The sequence below is a fragment of the Pyrgilauda ruficollis genome, unplaced genomic scaffold (genome assembly GCF_017590135.1).
Source record: "Pyrgilauda ruficollis isolate IOZ18807 unplaced genomic scaffold, ASM1759013v1 scaffold25, whole genome shotgun sequence".
NCBI classification, from domain to species: Eukaryota; Metazoa; Chordata; class Aves; order Passeriformes; family Passeridae; genus Pyrgilauda; species Pyrgilauda ruficollis.
The window spans coordinates 8,008,321-8,023,507 of NW_024523822.1; the positions used below are offsets into that span (position 1 = coordinate 8,008,321).

A 15,187-nucleotide genomic window follows, 5' to 3' on the forward strand; every position below is an offset into this window, starting at 1 on the left:
AAGAAATCAACTGAAATCAAGCTAAATTAATAAACTGCTCAGCAGGGTTTGGAAAATATATTTTCTAACAAATCTGCTAATTCTAGGGTAGCATAAGAATCTGTAAAAAAGGTGGGTGCAGGGAGCACACTTGGATTCTGGAAGCAATCCAGCTGCTCCACGCACACATGACTGCCGAACCTCTGAAACTTCACAGCGCTCATCCTCGGTGAGCTGCTGTTGCCATAGCAACAGCTCTTTAAAACATGGAAAACAGGTCAGGTAGTTTCAAACTAACCACTGTTTCCAATGTCACTATTTTCCCCTGTAGTTTTGAACTAGCCCACCTCTGAGATAATCACTGGGCTGTTGCTATAGAGCCATCAACCCACAGAGAGAAGAAAACAAGGCTCTTGAGTTTCACAGGGATGCATAAGTAACATGGAGTTTGGCCTCCCTCCACCTACTGCTCTCCCTAAATCCCTTAGAAATCCCGTTCAGAGGTATCAGCTCTTTTCCATCTCTTTTCTCTGCAAATATTCTTTACCCTGAAAACTGTTTGGGACTCAAGATTTTTAGTTTTCTTTTTTAAATAAAAATGCACTGCAAAATTTTAGATTTAAATCCTAGCAACCACTGAGAGTCAGCAAAAGGTGCATTATTTGGCCATAACATCATTCCTTCCAAAGGACCATTCAAAACTTTATGTAAGGAAGAACAACCATTGCAAACTAGGCCTTTAAATACTATGACAAGAGACAACAAATGAAACAGTTGAGCATGTACACACCACGCTGCAGTACAACCAGCACACTCCTGCCAATTCCTTCTCTGTTTTTCTAAAGTAGCATTGAAGGTGGACTGCACACAGTTGGTCATATCTTGCCAAATTTTAAGCCACAGAAAAAAAATAAAAGGTGAAGCCTTAGTTTCATTTTTTAATTTAATGTCTTTGTTATGCGAACCTGCCTGAATGTAGGTGTACTTACACAGGTCTCTTCATCTTGACTCACAGTCGTATTCTAATAGTTAATGGAAACTCTTTAGACAAAAATAATGATGAAATGTACAACTTTGCAAAAGCAAAACAAGAAGTCCATTTCATTCTACACACACATATCACAAGCACCACAGAAATACCATATTTCTATGTCTGTGAACATTATCAGCATAACAGTTTGCATCTTTAAGTGGTTCGCTATCTCTGTGGAATACACGTTCTTCTTGTCTGTGGCATTTAGAACATCGGACTATAATTAATGCCAATCAAAGTAATCCAAATGTTTGCACTTTAGAAAGAAAGCCTCCACTTCCATTCACACTTCAAGTAATTCCCCATGCCAAAAAGCACAATCTCCAAAGAGGATGCCACAAAATAAAAGAGGCTGTCATTTCAGGACAAGTAATTTTTACTAACAGAACTTTTTGCACCTAGATAAATTTTTAGAGTAATTTGAAAGTTTTGTCTGTGTCTTTGAAGAACACTTTTTCCTCCATTCTTACTTGAAAGTATAATATTGAAATACAAAAACCAACCACATATACTGGACTGTACTGACACCACAAGGGAAGAAAAAATTCAAACATGTTTTTAGAAGGTTCCACCTAATTCACATCTACAAGCGCTACAGCATGGTCATATAGCATCATGTGGTCAAGGCTGCACAGGTTACAAAGTTCCTCCTTCTCAGCTGCAGACCTAACTTTGCCCATCACCCTAGTCTGCCGCAATGCAAAGTAAGTTAAATTTTTCAAAATAGTTTAAGGTAACTTATTTTAGTTCTCACTACGGCACACTAAAAATTGTCATTGAAATTAAGTCAGAGTGCTCAGCCAAGCTTCTTCAAGCAGCTTCTTGAAATAGCTGTAACCATGCTACTGTACCTTTAGAGCTGTCCTGCTGAACAATTTTGTCCTGGAACATTTATGTCAACAAACTAGATTATCTGATTACTATTCTTATATCTGTACAACACCTAATGTCAAACATAAATATAAGTAATACCATGATCATTAAACAGATGCCAGAAAAGTGTTAATTCTTCAAGTATTTCTTTCTTAGGAATGGGGTGAACTTGCCTAAAACTAAGGAATGCTGAGAGAAAGAGTAAGTTGTGAAATTTCTAACCCAAAAATCTAACTGCAGTTTCACATTTAGGCACACAACTGAAAGTAGCTTCTTTAACAGCCTGAGCAGTGAAACTTAAGATTGACATCAGTAGGAGTTTTGCCACTGACTTTAGCAAGTATGAGATTAAGACTTTATGAAGAGTTTGCCAATATCCATAGCTTTGTATACTGGGCTTGCATAGCTTTATTTTTAAATTTTTACTAAAATAAAAATATAAAGTACGTATAAAAACTTGTCAAATTTTTTTTTTTTGCTTTGTTGGATTTGTAGCGTGTGTGGGTGTACCCTCCACACACCAGAGGATATCACATAGGGGTTTTTTAACCTTTTAAAGTACTGTCATGTACTTTTAGGTGCTGCCCATGAGGCACATGTCTGTCCAGGCACAAATAACATCAGTGAATGAAAAAAAAGTCAAGTCTCCAAACAGTCCGATTACAAATTTACAATGCACACATCTTACCTTTTCCACCAAAAATAAAATTACTAGTTCACAGCAATGCTACAACTCCCAATAAACAAAAGTAAATGTGGATTATAATGCATATTTAGTCACAGATCTAATGTAAAAGAATGACATCTGAGTAATTTTAAGACGTACTTTTCAGACATTAAAAAATACAAGTAAATGAGAATAATGAGTTATTCAGAAACTACAGAAATACAAATTTTGCTCCCAGATTTCACAGAAGTTCCCTTTTATCTCTGAGTAATGCAAGTTATAAGAAAAGAAATAAAATTTACATGTAAGGCAAAGTATTTTGGACAATCCCTGGACTTGATATATGTGCACTAAGTCAAATCCAATAATATATCTGAACAAGTTAATTCAAAATAACAACTCCAAGTATTTAAGCCCACTGCTTCAAGTCCATGTGTTAGTGCAGAAGTCTTTCTTCAAATTCTACAAGATATTTGCAAACTAAAACCACACAGATTATTTTTCGTTCCTCATAAAGCACAATAGTACTAAATGTCAACCATTTAATTTCCAGCATTTTGTTTACGAAATATTGTTAACATCTATGCTTAATATAGAGTCTACACATGGTACTTATTGGCTGCTGATCAAAACACAAGGCACAGAAATCTAATACAAGTGTTGTGATTATTCAGAGGCAGCCACAGAGTCACTAAGCTCATCCAATTTTTTTTCTGTTAAATTGCTAGAATCTTATCTGACAAGATCCCATTTGAGTCTAAAAAAAGGGAAAGGAGGCCGGAGTGAAAAACCCTAAACCGATAAAAACATCCCATTCTTTACCAAACCTCACAATTCGGAAATCCTCCTTGAAACTAAGAAGCTATAAAAATTAACTTAAAACAATCTTCCAGCCACCCACTCTCCTGAGGCAGGTTTTATTTTTAGTCCTTTTCATTAGCATTAATTATCATAGCAAAGAGCAGAAGAGCAGATTTTGTTTCCTGGTGGTAAATTTGCATGACACTGACACAGAGATGATTTCAAAGAATTCTGCAGAAACCCTGAGCTGGAACAACCACTCCTTGGTGTGAGCATTCAGTGTGGAGATCAGACATTACACACAAAGGTGTGGCACACTCTCTTGACACTAACACTGATTCATGGAACATGAAAAACTCCTTGGATTAAATACCCTCTCTGTTTGTTTGGGGTTTTTTTAGCTGTAAGGGAAAACAGAACAGACCTGAACTTGAATTGGTTTGATGGACAAAAAAGGAACATTTAAAATTTGTCCAGCCACAACTTCCTTTTTACAAGTTTCTCAAAACTCCTTCTCAACTATGCACATTACTGAGCTATTACACAATGATCCTAAAGAGGTATATTAGTACAGACAACTGGTTACTAAGGTAACAAGATGTTACTTAAAACCAGCAGCACTGTCCCAGCTCATCAGCTTCACTCATGTCTTTCCTTTGTTCTTCTTAAACTATGCACAAATTACAGACATGCTGTATAACCAAATATACATACTAGAGCTGTGCTTCAGTTTCTCATTTTCCTCATCCAAGCTGATGAGGTAAAAAAGAAGGCATTAAGATAATGGAAGCATTTGAACTCTTTGGTGTGTAGTAGATTCATTCTTAACTCTATACAAAGAATTTGAAAGTTGGCTGAAAAGTAAGTTTTGAAACGTTTTCTCACTAGAAACTATTTTGTAAGTAAAAACCAACTGCACATTGAAATTTTTTGATGTGATAAAATAAGATGGCAGGGATCCTATAATGTTTTGGGAGGGAAAACCTGGTTAAATCTTACTGACTGAATCTTGGCTGAAATCTTCCAGAGGAAGACTCATGTTTGGAAATAACACTTGTCTGCTATTAGCCAAATAGATTAAGATTACTCAAGCTTTAGCTCCTCCAAAACACTGATGCTCCTAACAAACAAATTAAGTATGTCACTATTTTTGAGAGCTCAAGCTTGTAAAATGTAAGTGTTCTCAACATCTTTTATGATTACAAACATCACGCATTAGCAGTAATTTAAAAAGCCAGAGGAAATAAGGCCATCGGAAACATTTACAGGAGCAGGTCACCTAGAACAATCCTCTGCTCCAAGTGGGATTAACTCCACCAAAACAGTTCCTGATGTGTTTATATAACCAGGTCTTCAACACTTACAACAATGGCAACTTCTGCAACCCTCCCATGCAATCTGCTGTTGTACGTAGTTATCCATTCTTCCTACTATCTAACTTCAAATAAATTACTGCAATTCAAGCCTGACCTCTTGCCTTTTCTTCAGGGGCTGTATGTCAATGATAAATGAAAGCCTTTTGTTCTGTTTAACATGTAAGAACGCAAAAAGCCTTTAGTTCTGGAAGGGTGTTTCCTGTGCTGTTTTAAGATACAAAAATTTATATAATCTTTGTCAGACAGCAAGATTCACTTTCCAAAGCTGCTGAAGGGTAGCACTGTCACTTTGTTACACTTGACTCAGTAGTCAGAGTAACAGCCTTATAATAGTCCTACAATTTAAGAGAAAGTATTGATCCTATTTACAGCCTAAAAATTTACTGGGATTGATTTTCAATTATTTACTTACATACAAACAGAAGAAGGGACATATTCAAAGAGAAAGGATGCTGTATTCAATACCAGTTGGAGAAACACTCTGCTCAGGCATTGTATTTTCCCCTCTCTGCATGAATAATAATTCTCTTTTCATGATAAGAATATACAAACAGAATTAAGTTAAATCAGTAAGTATTTGACTTATAGTTTTTTTTAAAGTGTAATAGGTTGTTCTGCTATCTTTGCCTATAAAATCTCAGCAACCAATACTACATTTCTGGTTTACATGCCAGACTGGCAAAACTCCCCTCCTAAACAGCTGCATGATAAACCTAACAAACCACAACGTGCAAACCATCCTCTGTGGATTCCTAATACAAATACCTCTCCCATTGACTTACCCAAACACATACCTCTCATTTTTTGTAAATAATCACCCAAGACACAAGAAGTTTCTCTAGCACCCACCTACTTGAAAAGGTACAGAAAATCTCCACTGCTGAGGTTCACACTACTGGCGTCCGCACAAAATGACCTAGAAAAAGTATGTCATTTTCATTAAATTCATTTTACAGTCTCTCCCCTTTCAGCCATGCCTGAACTGAGCGGAATGAAATTCTGTGTGGAAACTATCAGCACCAATAATACCTTTACCTCATGAGTGTATGGCCCATGTAAACAGAGAAATCTAAGTTTCATACTTGCTTAGTTAAGAAACATTCTTCCTGTCAGCATCTGGAAATGCTTCATTATAATCAACAACTAATTAAAAACAAAGCAAAAAGAATCTACATTAATACTTCATTTACAATTTTCAGATCTTTGAAGAGAATCAGAAATGACTGAAAATAGATTAAATATGTTAATTCCCATTAATTAGAAAGAGAACTGTTCCAAACAAACTCATCCACTGCTTAAATAAAGTCAGCATAAACCCAGCCGAGATTTTGGACAAAGACATATTTCCAATGAAGTTATCTCAGCTTAGCTTTATTAGTGAAGTTTTAATTTAATTCTAGATAGTCTTCAGTCATTTTATGCTATTTAATTTTTACAGAATCAATTGCTACATTATACATTTGTAAATGTTAACTGAAGTTGCAGTATCTGCAGTACTACTATTCCAAAATTATTATATTCTAATGTATTTATTCATTTTGAAACCCAGGGAAATATTCTGCCTACAGTAACAGATGGCTTTTTATTTTTTTGTTGCTATTCCAGAATCTTTAAGTCATCCAAAATGCATCTACTTAAACATGATACTGCAGTTATTATGCAAAGCATGATCTACATGTTCACTGTTTAATATTTAACAATCTGGACACCATTCCTGTTTGGAAATAATTCTACTAGAGACAGAAATCATTACCCTAGCATTGCTATAATAAACAGATTTGCCTTTTTACATTTTATTGTCTCATAACAAAAAGTAAATGACTCATTTAAAATGAAATAACATATTCAATTTGTGCAAATGAAGTTTAGCAACTCATTCTGACTAATGTAAATCCAGAGGTTATTATCAATTAGGTTCATGTAAATCCTTTGTTAATATCATGTCCCACTCTAACACACATTACTAAGGGGCAGAAGGATTCACAGGGTAATTTTACATCTTAATGAGATCTAAAATGTCATGATAAAGTAAAAATGTAAGCAGCAGGTTATTTCACAACATGTACACACTGCACATCAATCTCACAAGCTAAGATTTATCTGGGTACCCCCACATAACAAAAATGTTGAGCTCTTCTTGCTCAGAATTAAAGGTTCACCTTTTCTTGGTGAAAACTAATTTCTATTATAAATGTTATACCACATAAAATCTTCAACTGTGAAGGACAGTAAAAAAATTTAAGGAAACTGCTTTAACAACATGCTGCAGTTATACTACTCATTTAATACATAGCTCTCTCTAGCATGTGCCTATTTCACAGGAAACATTCCCCATGGAAAGAACAAAGCTATCGTAACAGCAACATGGTCATAGGAATACAAAATATCTACAAAAAAAAAACCCTGCTCTTAAAAAGACTGGCCAGTCAGATGAGTGAAACAAATACATCGTTTGCTCTCATTCTGATCCAAACTGCTGACTTCTGAGCTAGAACTAAGAGTCAACAGTTAAGCCTCCTTATGGATAAAGCTGCTTATGCCGTGCACCATTAATATGCCTAGGAATCTCACACACCCATACATTACAGAGCTTTACTGCATTTTTACTTATTCAATGACATTATGCCACTATTCCTCACAATGAGTACTATCTTGTTGATTACACTTACTGGCATCAAGGTTTGCCACGCATAAAGCATCACTTAACCCCAAATAAAACTGACAGAATTAAGATTAAAAGTACTGCTTTAATTATGCCATCTGCCACATGCCTCTAAAAAATAATTAAAATGTGTAGGAGAATTGCCTATAGACTGGTAGAACTCATTGAAAGCAAAATTCCACAATGATCCCTGAGTGTGAGATACACATTAACAATTTAATATAAAAGCTGAAGTTTGAATAAACATTAGTTTGAACTTTTTGAAAGAGCTGTATATCAAATCAGAGCTTCAACAGCTGCACTTCAAAGGCTGAAGTGGAAAAAGCAAAACAAAACATTACAAGTACTTGCCCAGAAATACATTTCCCTAATATTCACTGATATCAAAGGCCCATACTTTTAGGTTTGAGAATTTATCATGAGACATCAAAACCAGACAGTAGAATAATGGAAAACAAAGACTAAAACCAGCAACTCTATACAAATTCTTACTCACAGAACAGAAAATATTCAAAAGTGTTTGAGCTTGAATGTCTTAGGTTATTGTTTCTTTTTAAAAAGCAAGAAGAAACGTAGCACAAAAATTCCAAACAGCCTTTCTGCACGAAAAACATCACTTTAAACCCAGAAGCAAATATAACAGTGTAAATTTGGAATAACATAATATTCAAGGTGAGTATACAGTAACAGAATTCCGTTTAGTTAAAGTTATTTGCAATATACCTGATTCAATGCCATGTAAAACTTGAAGGTCTTCAGTGACAATTTTTTCTTATAAATTCCTGGAATAGGACATCAATAACCAGCACAGACAGATCACAGAAATGAAAGCCCGCAGGACCAAAAGTCAGAGATAGATCTTAAATTCCCACATGGCATCAGTGAAAAAGAATTAAGATGAGCTTTTAAATTTCAAAACAGATGTACTTCAGCAGAGAAAAAAACCAAACCATAAATACATACTTACAGAACAACTAATGCTGCTAAAATTTACTTTTTTTAAATCTCAGATTGCATTACCAAAGCATGTTATTTTCTTGGAAAAGTCTTCTAGTTATATTTGTGTTGGCAAGTAGTTTTTAAAACATTTACATCAGGGCAGAAAACTACGCTCACACCAAGACTTTCAAACCAGCCCTAGCACCATGTTCATTTGCCTTATTTTATATATTTGTTTATCCACATTATGAGACCAGTTTCCTATATCATTTATTTACTTTATCTAAAAACATCAGCAAGTATGTAAGACTAACTGCTCTATGCACATTACATGTATTTGTACACTTCAACAAATAAAATAACTATGTTTTATCAGACAGTACGATAGACTAAGAATAGGATAAAATATCACTATGACCTAAGGCAAATATACTATTTGGCCACAGGAATTAGTTCCCAGTTCTGCATGTTTCACCTTAAAATATACAGAGACAAGCAAACTAATTAGTTGCAGGGATTTATCAAGTTTGTTTTCACTTTCTTTTCCCTCTCTTTCCCATCTCAATGGCATTTCTTTTTCCTCCTTCATGCTTTAACAGACATATACATTAATAAATTTGTAGTGTTTTCCATCCAATACATTTAAATATTTCTTCTTAGCATGACCCTGTCATTCACCCTGGCTCACAAGTGAAGTGCTCACTGGCTCCCAGAGCTGCCATGGTGTGTTTGGCTTAAGGGTAAGAAATAATGGTATCATTCAGCAAATGAGTTTGGTGACTTCTGGCTTACAGAGCATCTTTCCTCTTCTACACAGGAAGCTGGAGTACTATTAGAATATGCTAGCATTAAGTTGTATTTTGATCATTTGTATTTCAGTTCTAGTGTAGCAATCCCTTCTTTAAACAAAATTATGATTGTCATCATTTACAATTTGGATACCTTTTTAGATCCCATTAAGGCTAATTCCAAACAAAACAGCATGAAATTATTTAGTTCAAAAAGTTCCACCATTTATCCCTTTCATGAATCATTTAAAGACTTCATGTCATCAACTGGAAACATTCATGTTGATCTCACAAAGAACAGACAATATATTATGCATGCTGCCCACTGATTTATCCTTTGAGAAAGTCTCTTGCAGGCCACTTGCCAATACTGCCACTCACTGTCTAAAACATAAATAGAAGTGGTTCTAGAACATATAAGTAAATAATAATTGCCACTGGTTCAAATCAGCAGGCAGTTAAAACCCATATCCTGTGCAACATCAGCTGGTATCAGATGCTTCAGAGAAATGTATTTTTGAGTGGACTACTCTGAAGCAGTATATCCACTACTGAAGCATCTTAAAATTTTTCTTGGGATGGTCTATCTCTTCTTCATGTTTAAAACAAAATACCATCACACACATAGAGTTCATACAAATAGTTACTCACTTTTGAAAAAAATCCTATTTGGTTTTCAATCAGAATAATTTTGTAGCAACGAGCCTCACAACAGTGCCTTTTCAGGAGGCCAAGGACAAACTGCACATCACATAAATTCCAACAGACTCAGGAACACATTGCCCAGGCAAGTTGTGGATGCTGCATTATTGGACGTTTTCAAGGTTACAGCTTTAAATAGCTAGTGAAAGATGACTGTGTCCACGGCAGGAAAGCTGGACTAGATGACCTCTAAAGGTCCCTTCCTTTAGAAGGAACCATTCTAGGATTCTGAAGTCTGTACTTGCCAGTCTAACACTACTTGGAAGGTATGCGTAGAAAACTGAACAGTTCAGTTTCTGAAGATCAGATCTGCTTGGGTTTTGTTCTAGGACAAATTCCTGTTTCAAGAAGGCAACTTCATTGTACAAGCAATGTCAACAAATTCCACATGATTATCCACGTGTGAATTATTAATGAGTAAGTACTTACAGATTTATCATCTTAGCATTTACAAAAACAACAATTTTTGCCTGCGTTTCTCCACAAGTAATGGAAAAGATAGGATGAATTTAAAATTGTTCTAAAGGCAGTTTTATTGCCACTATAATAACCCCACTGAAACAATGGCCAGTTATCTTCCAATGAACAGTGCAACGATTTTGTTAGTCAATCATCAGGATGATGATAGCTGTATTTGATAGGAAAAAAAATGAAAACAAACCTAAAAAAACTCAATCCAAACTAAAATCTAACTAAATCAAAACTCTCTAGCAGCAACAGCTTGTACTATGCTATTTAACTGGCTTTACATCAGTAGTTTAAATTTAAGAGTCAGCTTTAAGTAGAAATGCAGTAAGTGAAAACTGGAAAGAAAATTCCCCACCTACAGCTGTTACCTAAAATTAAACACAACATTTCTCTTGAAATCTCAAGTGTGCTTCAAAAAGGCACCATATGATCATATTTAGCTACTGCACTGTAGTTAAGAACATTTCATCCACAACAGATAAACAAATACTACACTGAAACATGTTAAAAAATAAGCCAAGGTGAAAACCAGGTATAATTACTTACAAGTCTCTAATCACTAATTATATATTTCATTTTAAGTGCAAGCTATAACTTAGGAACATTTTCTTTTTGATCCTGTTATAATTTGCAACACAGGCAAAATAAAATAAACTACAAATATTTTGAAGGGTAAAAACTCCAACCTAAAATAGATGAACTTCTATTAGGTAGAATAATGCTATGTAAAGAGATGTATGCTATTGGAATAGTACCAAGAAGATGACTTGTGCAAAACAGTAGGTGGTCTTAAACATCTCCAAGCGGATTGATTAAATGGCTCCAATCCACTTTAAAATGCTTATCATTTTACTGAGATAGCCAGAAAACATGACAACAATATTCCGTGTCTATAGCAATTCTATTTTTTCTTAACAGTATTGGGTCAAATTTTAAAGTTGTTATAGCACATGAAATTTTAAGGAACCAAAAACATTTTTTTAAAAAGTAATTACAAGGTATTCTAATGTCACACACCACTCCTCATTAAAAAAGTCCTGTGTTAATCAGGTGTACTTACTTCAACAACCAGGATGAGGCACAAAAATTAGATATCTGGACAGTATTCTTGAAAGTTTACTTATTTTATTTGCATTAATATAGTTATAGAAAGGGATTAACTATTTTTGGCACATATAAAATAAACTGCATGCAAGAGATGAAACAATAAAGAAGTACTTACGAAATCAAAGTCTCCATCTTGAGGGACTTTCCAGTTATCAGGGAAAATGTTTTTGGATATGTGGTAAGGTTCATGCATGTTCTGATTACAGTTTTCAGGGCTTTTATTCTTGGAATCTTGTTTATCAAAATAGTCCATGAAAGAAGGTCTTTGAACTTGTGGTGAAGTAGCATTTCCTTAGTTGAAAGAAAATAGACAAAAAAGGTAAAAAACTCTTCAAAGATTAAAGAATTAATGTACTATAAACTAAACTTCACTAATTAATTTTCCTGGGGTTTGCAGAAACTAATACAGTCATCTGTATGTGATGCAAGCCTCTGTTTGTCCCCTGAGGATCTCTGGCATAAAAGCTCATAGTCAAAGTATGATATTTTTCTAGCAAGATACAATGTGGAGAAATGTTCAAGACATTTCAGTGTTGCACACACAAATAATCTGAGAAGTTACTTCATGCAGTATTCATTTGTTGTTATAGAGACTGAATAACATGAGGTGCTAAGCATCCCTTTGGGTGCTGAATGCCCCTAACTTCAAGGCCTGGTCCACAGGCACTTGTAGGAAAGGAAGAGAGTTTCAGTAAAGATGGGATTTAATAATTATTAAAAAAAAAAAAACAAAAAAAAAAACTTGCAAAATACAGCTACACAAATTGTGTCTAGATGCTGCTTAATTTAATTCATTACCAATTAATATGCCCAGAAAATTACAGGATCACCCTCTACAGATGGGTGGGATTTAATAATTATTAAAAAACAAACAAACAAACAAACAAAAAAAAAACCTTGCAAAATACAGCTACACAAATTGTGTCTAGATGCTGCTTAATTTAATTCATTACCAATTAATATGCCCAGAAAATTACAGGATCACCCTCTACAGATGGTTGCAAAGCACCCTGTCTCCATATCCTGGGGGATTTTTTGTCATCATCAAAGAGCTGCAAAAGCTTTATGAAGCAGAGAGAGATCATCATGAACTCCTGCTCTTTTATCCTTTTCACAAAACTAAAGGTAAAAAAATAAAATGTTCAGTCCTAAATGATTGAAATTTGTTTTCATTTGTGGGATTTCAAAGCAAATTCATTACTAAATTACATAATAAACAAACATGACTGTCACCTCAGAGACCATATTCTGCATAGCACTGACACATGAAATGTCACTTCCTGGAAGTGTAACATATTTGACAAGAAGATATATAAAATATATTTCCACAAATAAAATATGAGAGATAAATAACCAAGATGGGGGGGAACCTAACACCAAAAATCAGACAAAACTATACACTTAAATTACAAGCATAACAAAGTAATAGGAATTTTTATCTATTTGTTTTAACAAGTGAAAAGGTAAACTGAAAATAGATTTTAAGCTTGTGTTTTACATGATCACTAGGACTTGCTAATCTCCTTATCTAGCTTTACACTTGTTTTTATTCATTCACTAAGTGGGTTTTTCCCCTCTCTTCCACTTCTTATTTCATCATCTCTTTCCATCTTCTTTGTTTTAAGATTTCCTAATTCATTCTAATTTTGCTGCATGGCTAATAGCAGCCTTTTTTTTAATTAATGTTTATTTTTGTACTGCCATCTTTTCACAGAATCATCAAGGCCAGAAGAGACATTCAAGATCATCTAGTCCAACCACTGACCTAGAAACACCATAGTCACCACAACCACACCCCAAGTGCCACATCCAGACACTTGCTGACACTTCCAGGCATTCCAGAGATGTTGCCCCCACCACCTCCCTGGACAGGACTTTCCAATGCTTACTCACTTTTTCTGTGAAAAAAAAAAAAAGAAATTCAAATATCTAATCTGAATCTCCCCTAGCAAAACCTAAGGCCTCTTGTGCCATGTCTCAAGACATGGCACAAGAGACCAACTCCCAGCTGGCTACAAACTCCTTTCAGGTCATTGTGGAGAGCAATAAGGTCACCCCTGAGCCTCCTTTTCTCCAGGCTAAACACCCCCAGCTCCTCACAGGACTTGTGCTCCAGACCCTTCACCAGCTCCACTGCCCTTCTCTGGACACACTCCAGCACCACAATGTCCTTCTTCAAATGAGGGGCACAAAACTGACGACAGGATTCAAAGTGTGGCCTCCCCAGGGCTCAGTAGAGGGGGACAATCCCTGCCCTGGACCTGCTGGCCACACCATTCTTGATAAAAGCAAAGACTGCATGTTGATTTATTGCTTCTTTTCTTTCTGCTGTTCCTAAATTTTTCTGTTCCAGTAAGATTTCTTCTGGCATTTTTTAACGTGTGCTTCTACTGTCGTGCTCTAAGCTTTAGTGAATTTGACTTCAGCTGCTTTCCTTCAACTCCACAATGATTCCTTCAATCAATCTGTTATTTCCATACAAACCTTCTTTTCCTCACATTTTTTAGCTGATTTTTCTCTCAGTTTTTGCCACATTTTTTCACATATTTTTTTTTTCTAATCGCAGATCTCTACTCACTGTATTTTAATTAGTAGCAACTAACAATACAGTGAACTAAATTCCAGGTTAAATTTAACTGACCAAACAGCAGACATGTTCTCCAGAATCTCCCAAGTTTGCCCCCACTAAACTCAAGATCACCTCAAGGACGTTCCTTGATCTCTTGAATCTGGGACTCAGGAAGGGATGAAAAGTAAACAGCAAGGATGCCAAATAAATACAAGAAAGAGCACTAAAGAGCAAAAACCATAGTCATAGAATGGGTTGAGTTGGAAAGGACCTTTAAAAACCATCTAATTCCAACTCCCTTTCCATGGGCAGGGATGCCTTCCACTAGATCAAGGTTCTCAAAGCGCCATCCAACCCGGCCTTGAACACTTCCAGGGATGGGGCATCCACAGCTTCTCTGGGCAACTTGTTCCAATATTTTAACACCCTCACAGTAGATAATTTCTTCCCAATACCTACCCCAAACCTGCCCTCTCTTACAGTTTAAAGCCATTATGCCTTGTCCTATCACTACAGGCCACTGTCAGAAGTCCCCCTCCAGTTCTCCTGTAGGCTCCCCGTTAAGTACTGCAAGGTCCTACAAAGTCTCCCCAGGGACTTATGTAGAGAATGAGTCTTCACGTCTCCAGGCTGAACAACCTCAACCATCTCAGCCAGTTTTCATATCAGAGGTGCTCCAACCATTTTCATTGCTCTCCCCTGGATTTACTCCAACAGCTCCATGTCCTTCTTGTTTTGGGGGTGCTAGGGCTGAACACAGTATTACAGGTGGAGCCTCATGAGAGCTGAATAGAGCAGAAGAAAAATGGAAGCATCTAAATTTTTAAAAAACACATATTTAGAAAACAGATCCAAGAGAAGATAGTAGTATGAAGGAGGTAGAATTAAAAACAGAAATACAATGCACATTTTTTAGTACAAACTGTTCATTACTTGGTGATCACTGCCCAAAACCCCTGAAACTGTTTGTACCACAAAGATAGGACACCACATTGCTGGCCTTTCACAACCAATTTTTTCTTCTGTTGAGATGGCTGCACTTAAGTTTCATTGCTGAGACATAGTTATAAACAAAAAGACTGCCAGTGTCTCTGTGCAAGACTCCAAGTACCAAAATGTTGGCCTATTACAGGTAAGGAAGTCTCCATTCTCTCACATATAAGGCAATACTAAAGATTTTCCAAGCACTGCTGGTAATTTTAAAAGCTATTTATAAATATCTT

At 35.7% G+C, this 15,187-nt stretch overlaps 1 protein-coding gene across 1 annotated transcript in view; it reads right to left on the reverse strand.

Annotated features, from left to right (window-relative positions):
• The window catches only part of STK3 (serine/threonine kinase 3), a 128,907-nt gene that overhangs the window by 36,275 nt on the left and 77,445 nt on the right, over nucleotides 1–15,187 (reverse strand). Inside the window, exon 10 of the mRNA XM_041470835.1 lies at nucleotides 11,511–11,686. Coding sequence (XP_041326769.1) covers nucleotides 11,511–11,686 — 176 coding nt within the window. The remainder of the gene's footprint in view (nucleotides 1–11,510; nucleotides 11,687–15,187) is intronic.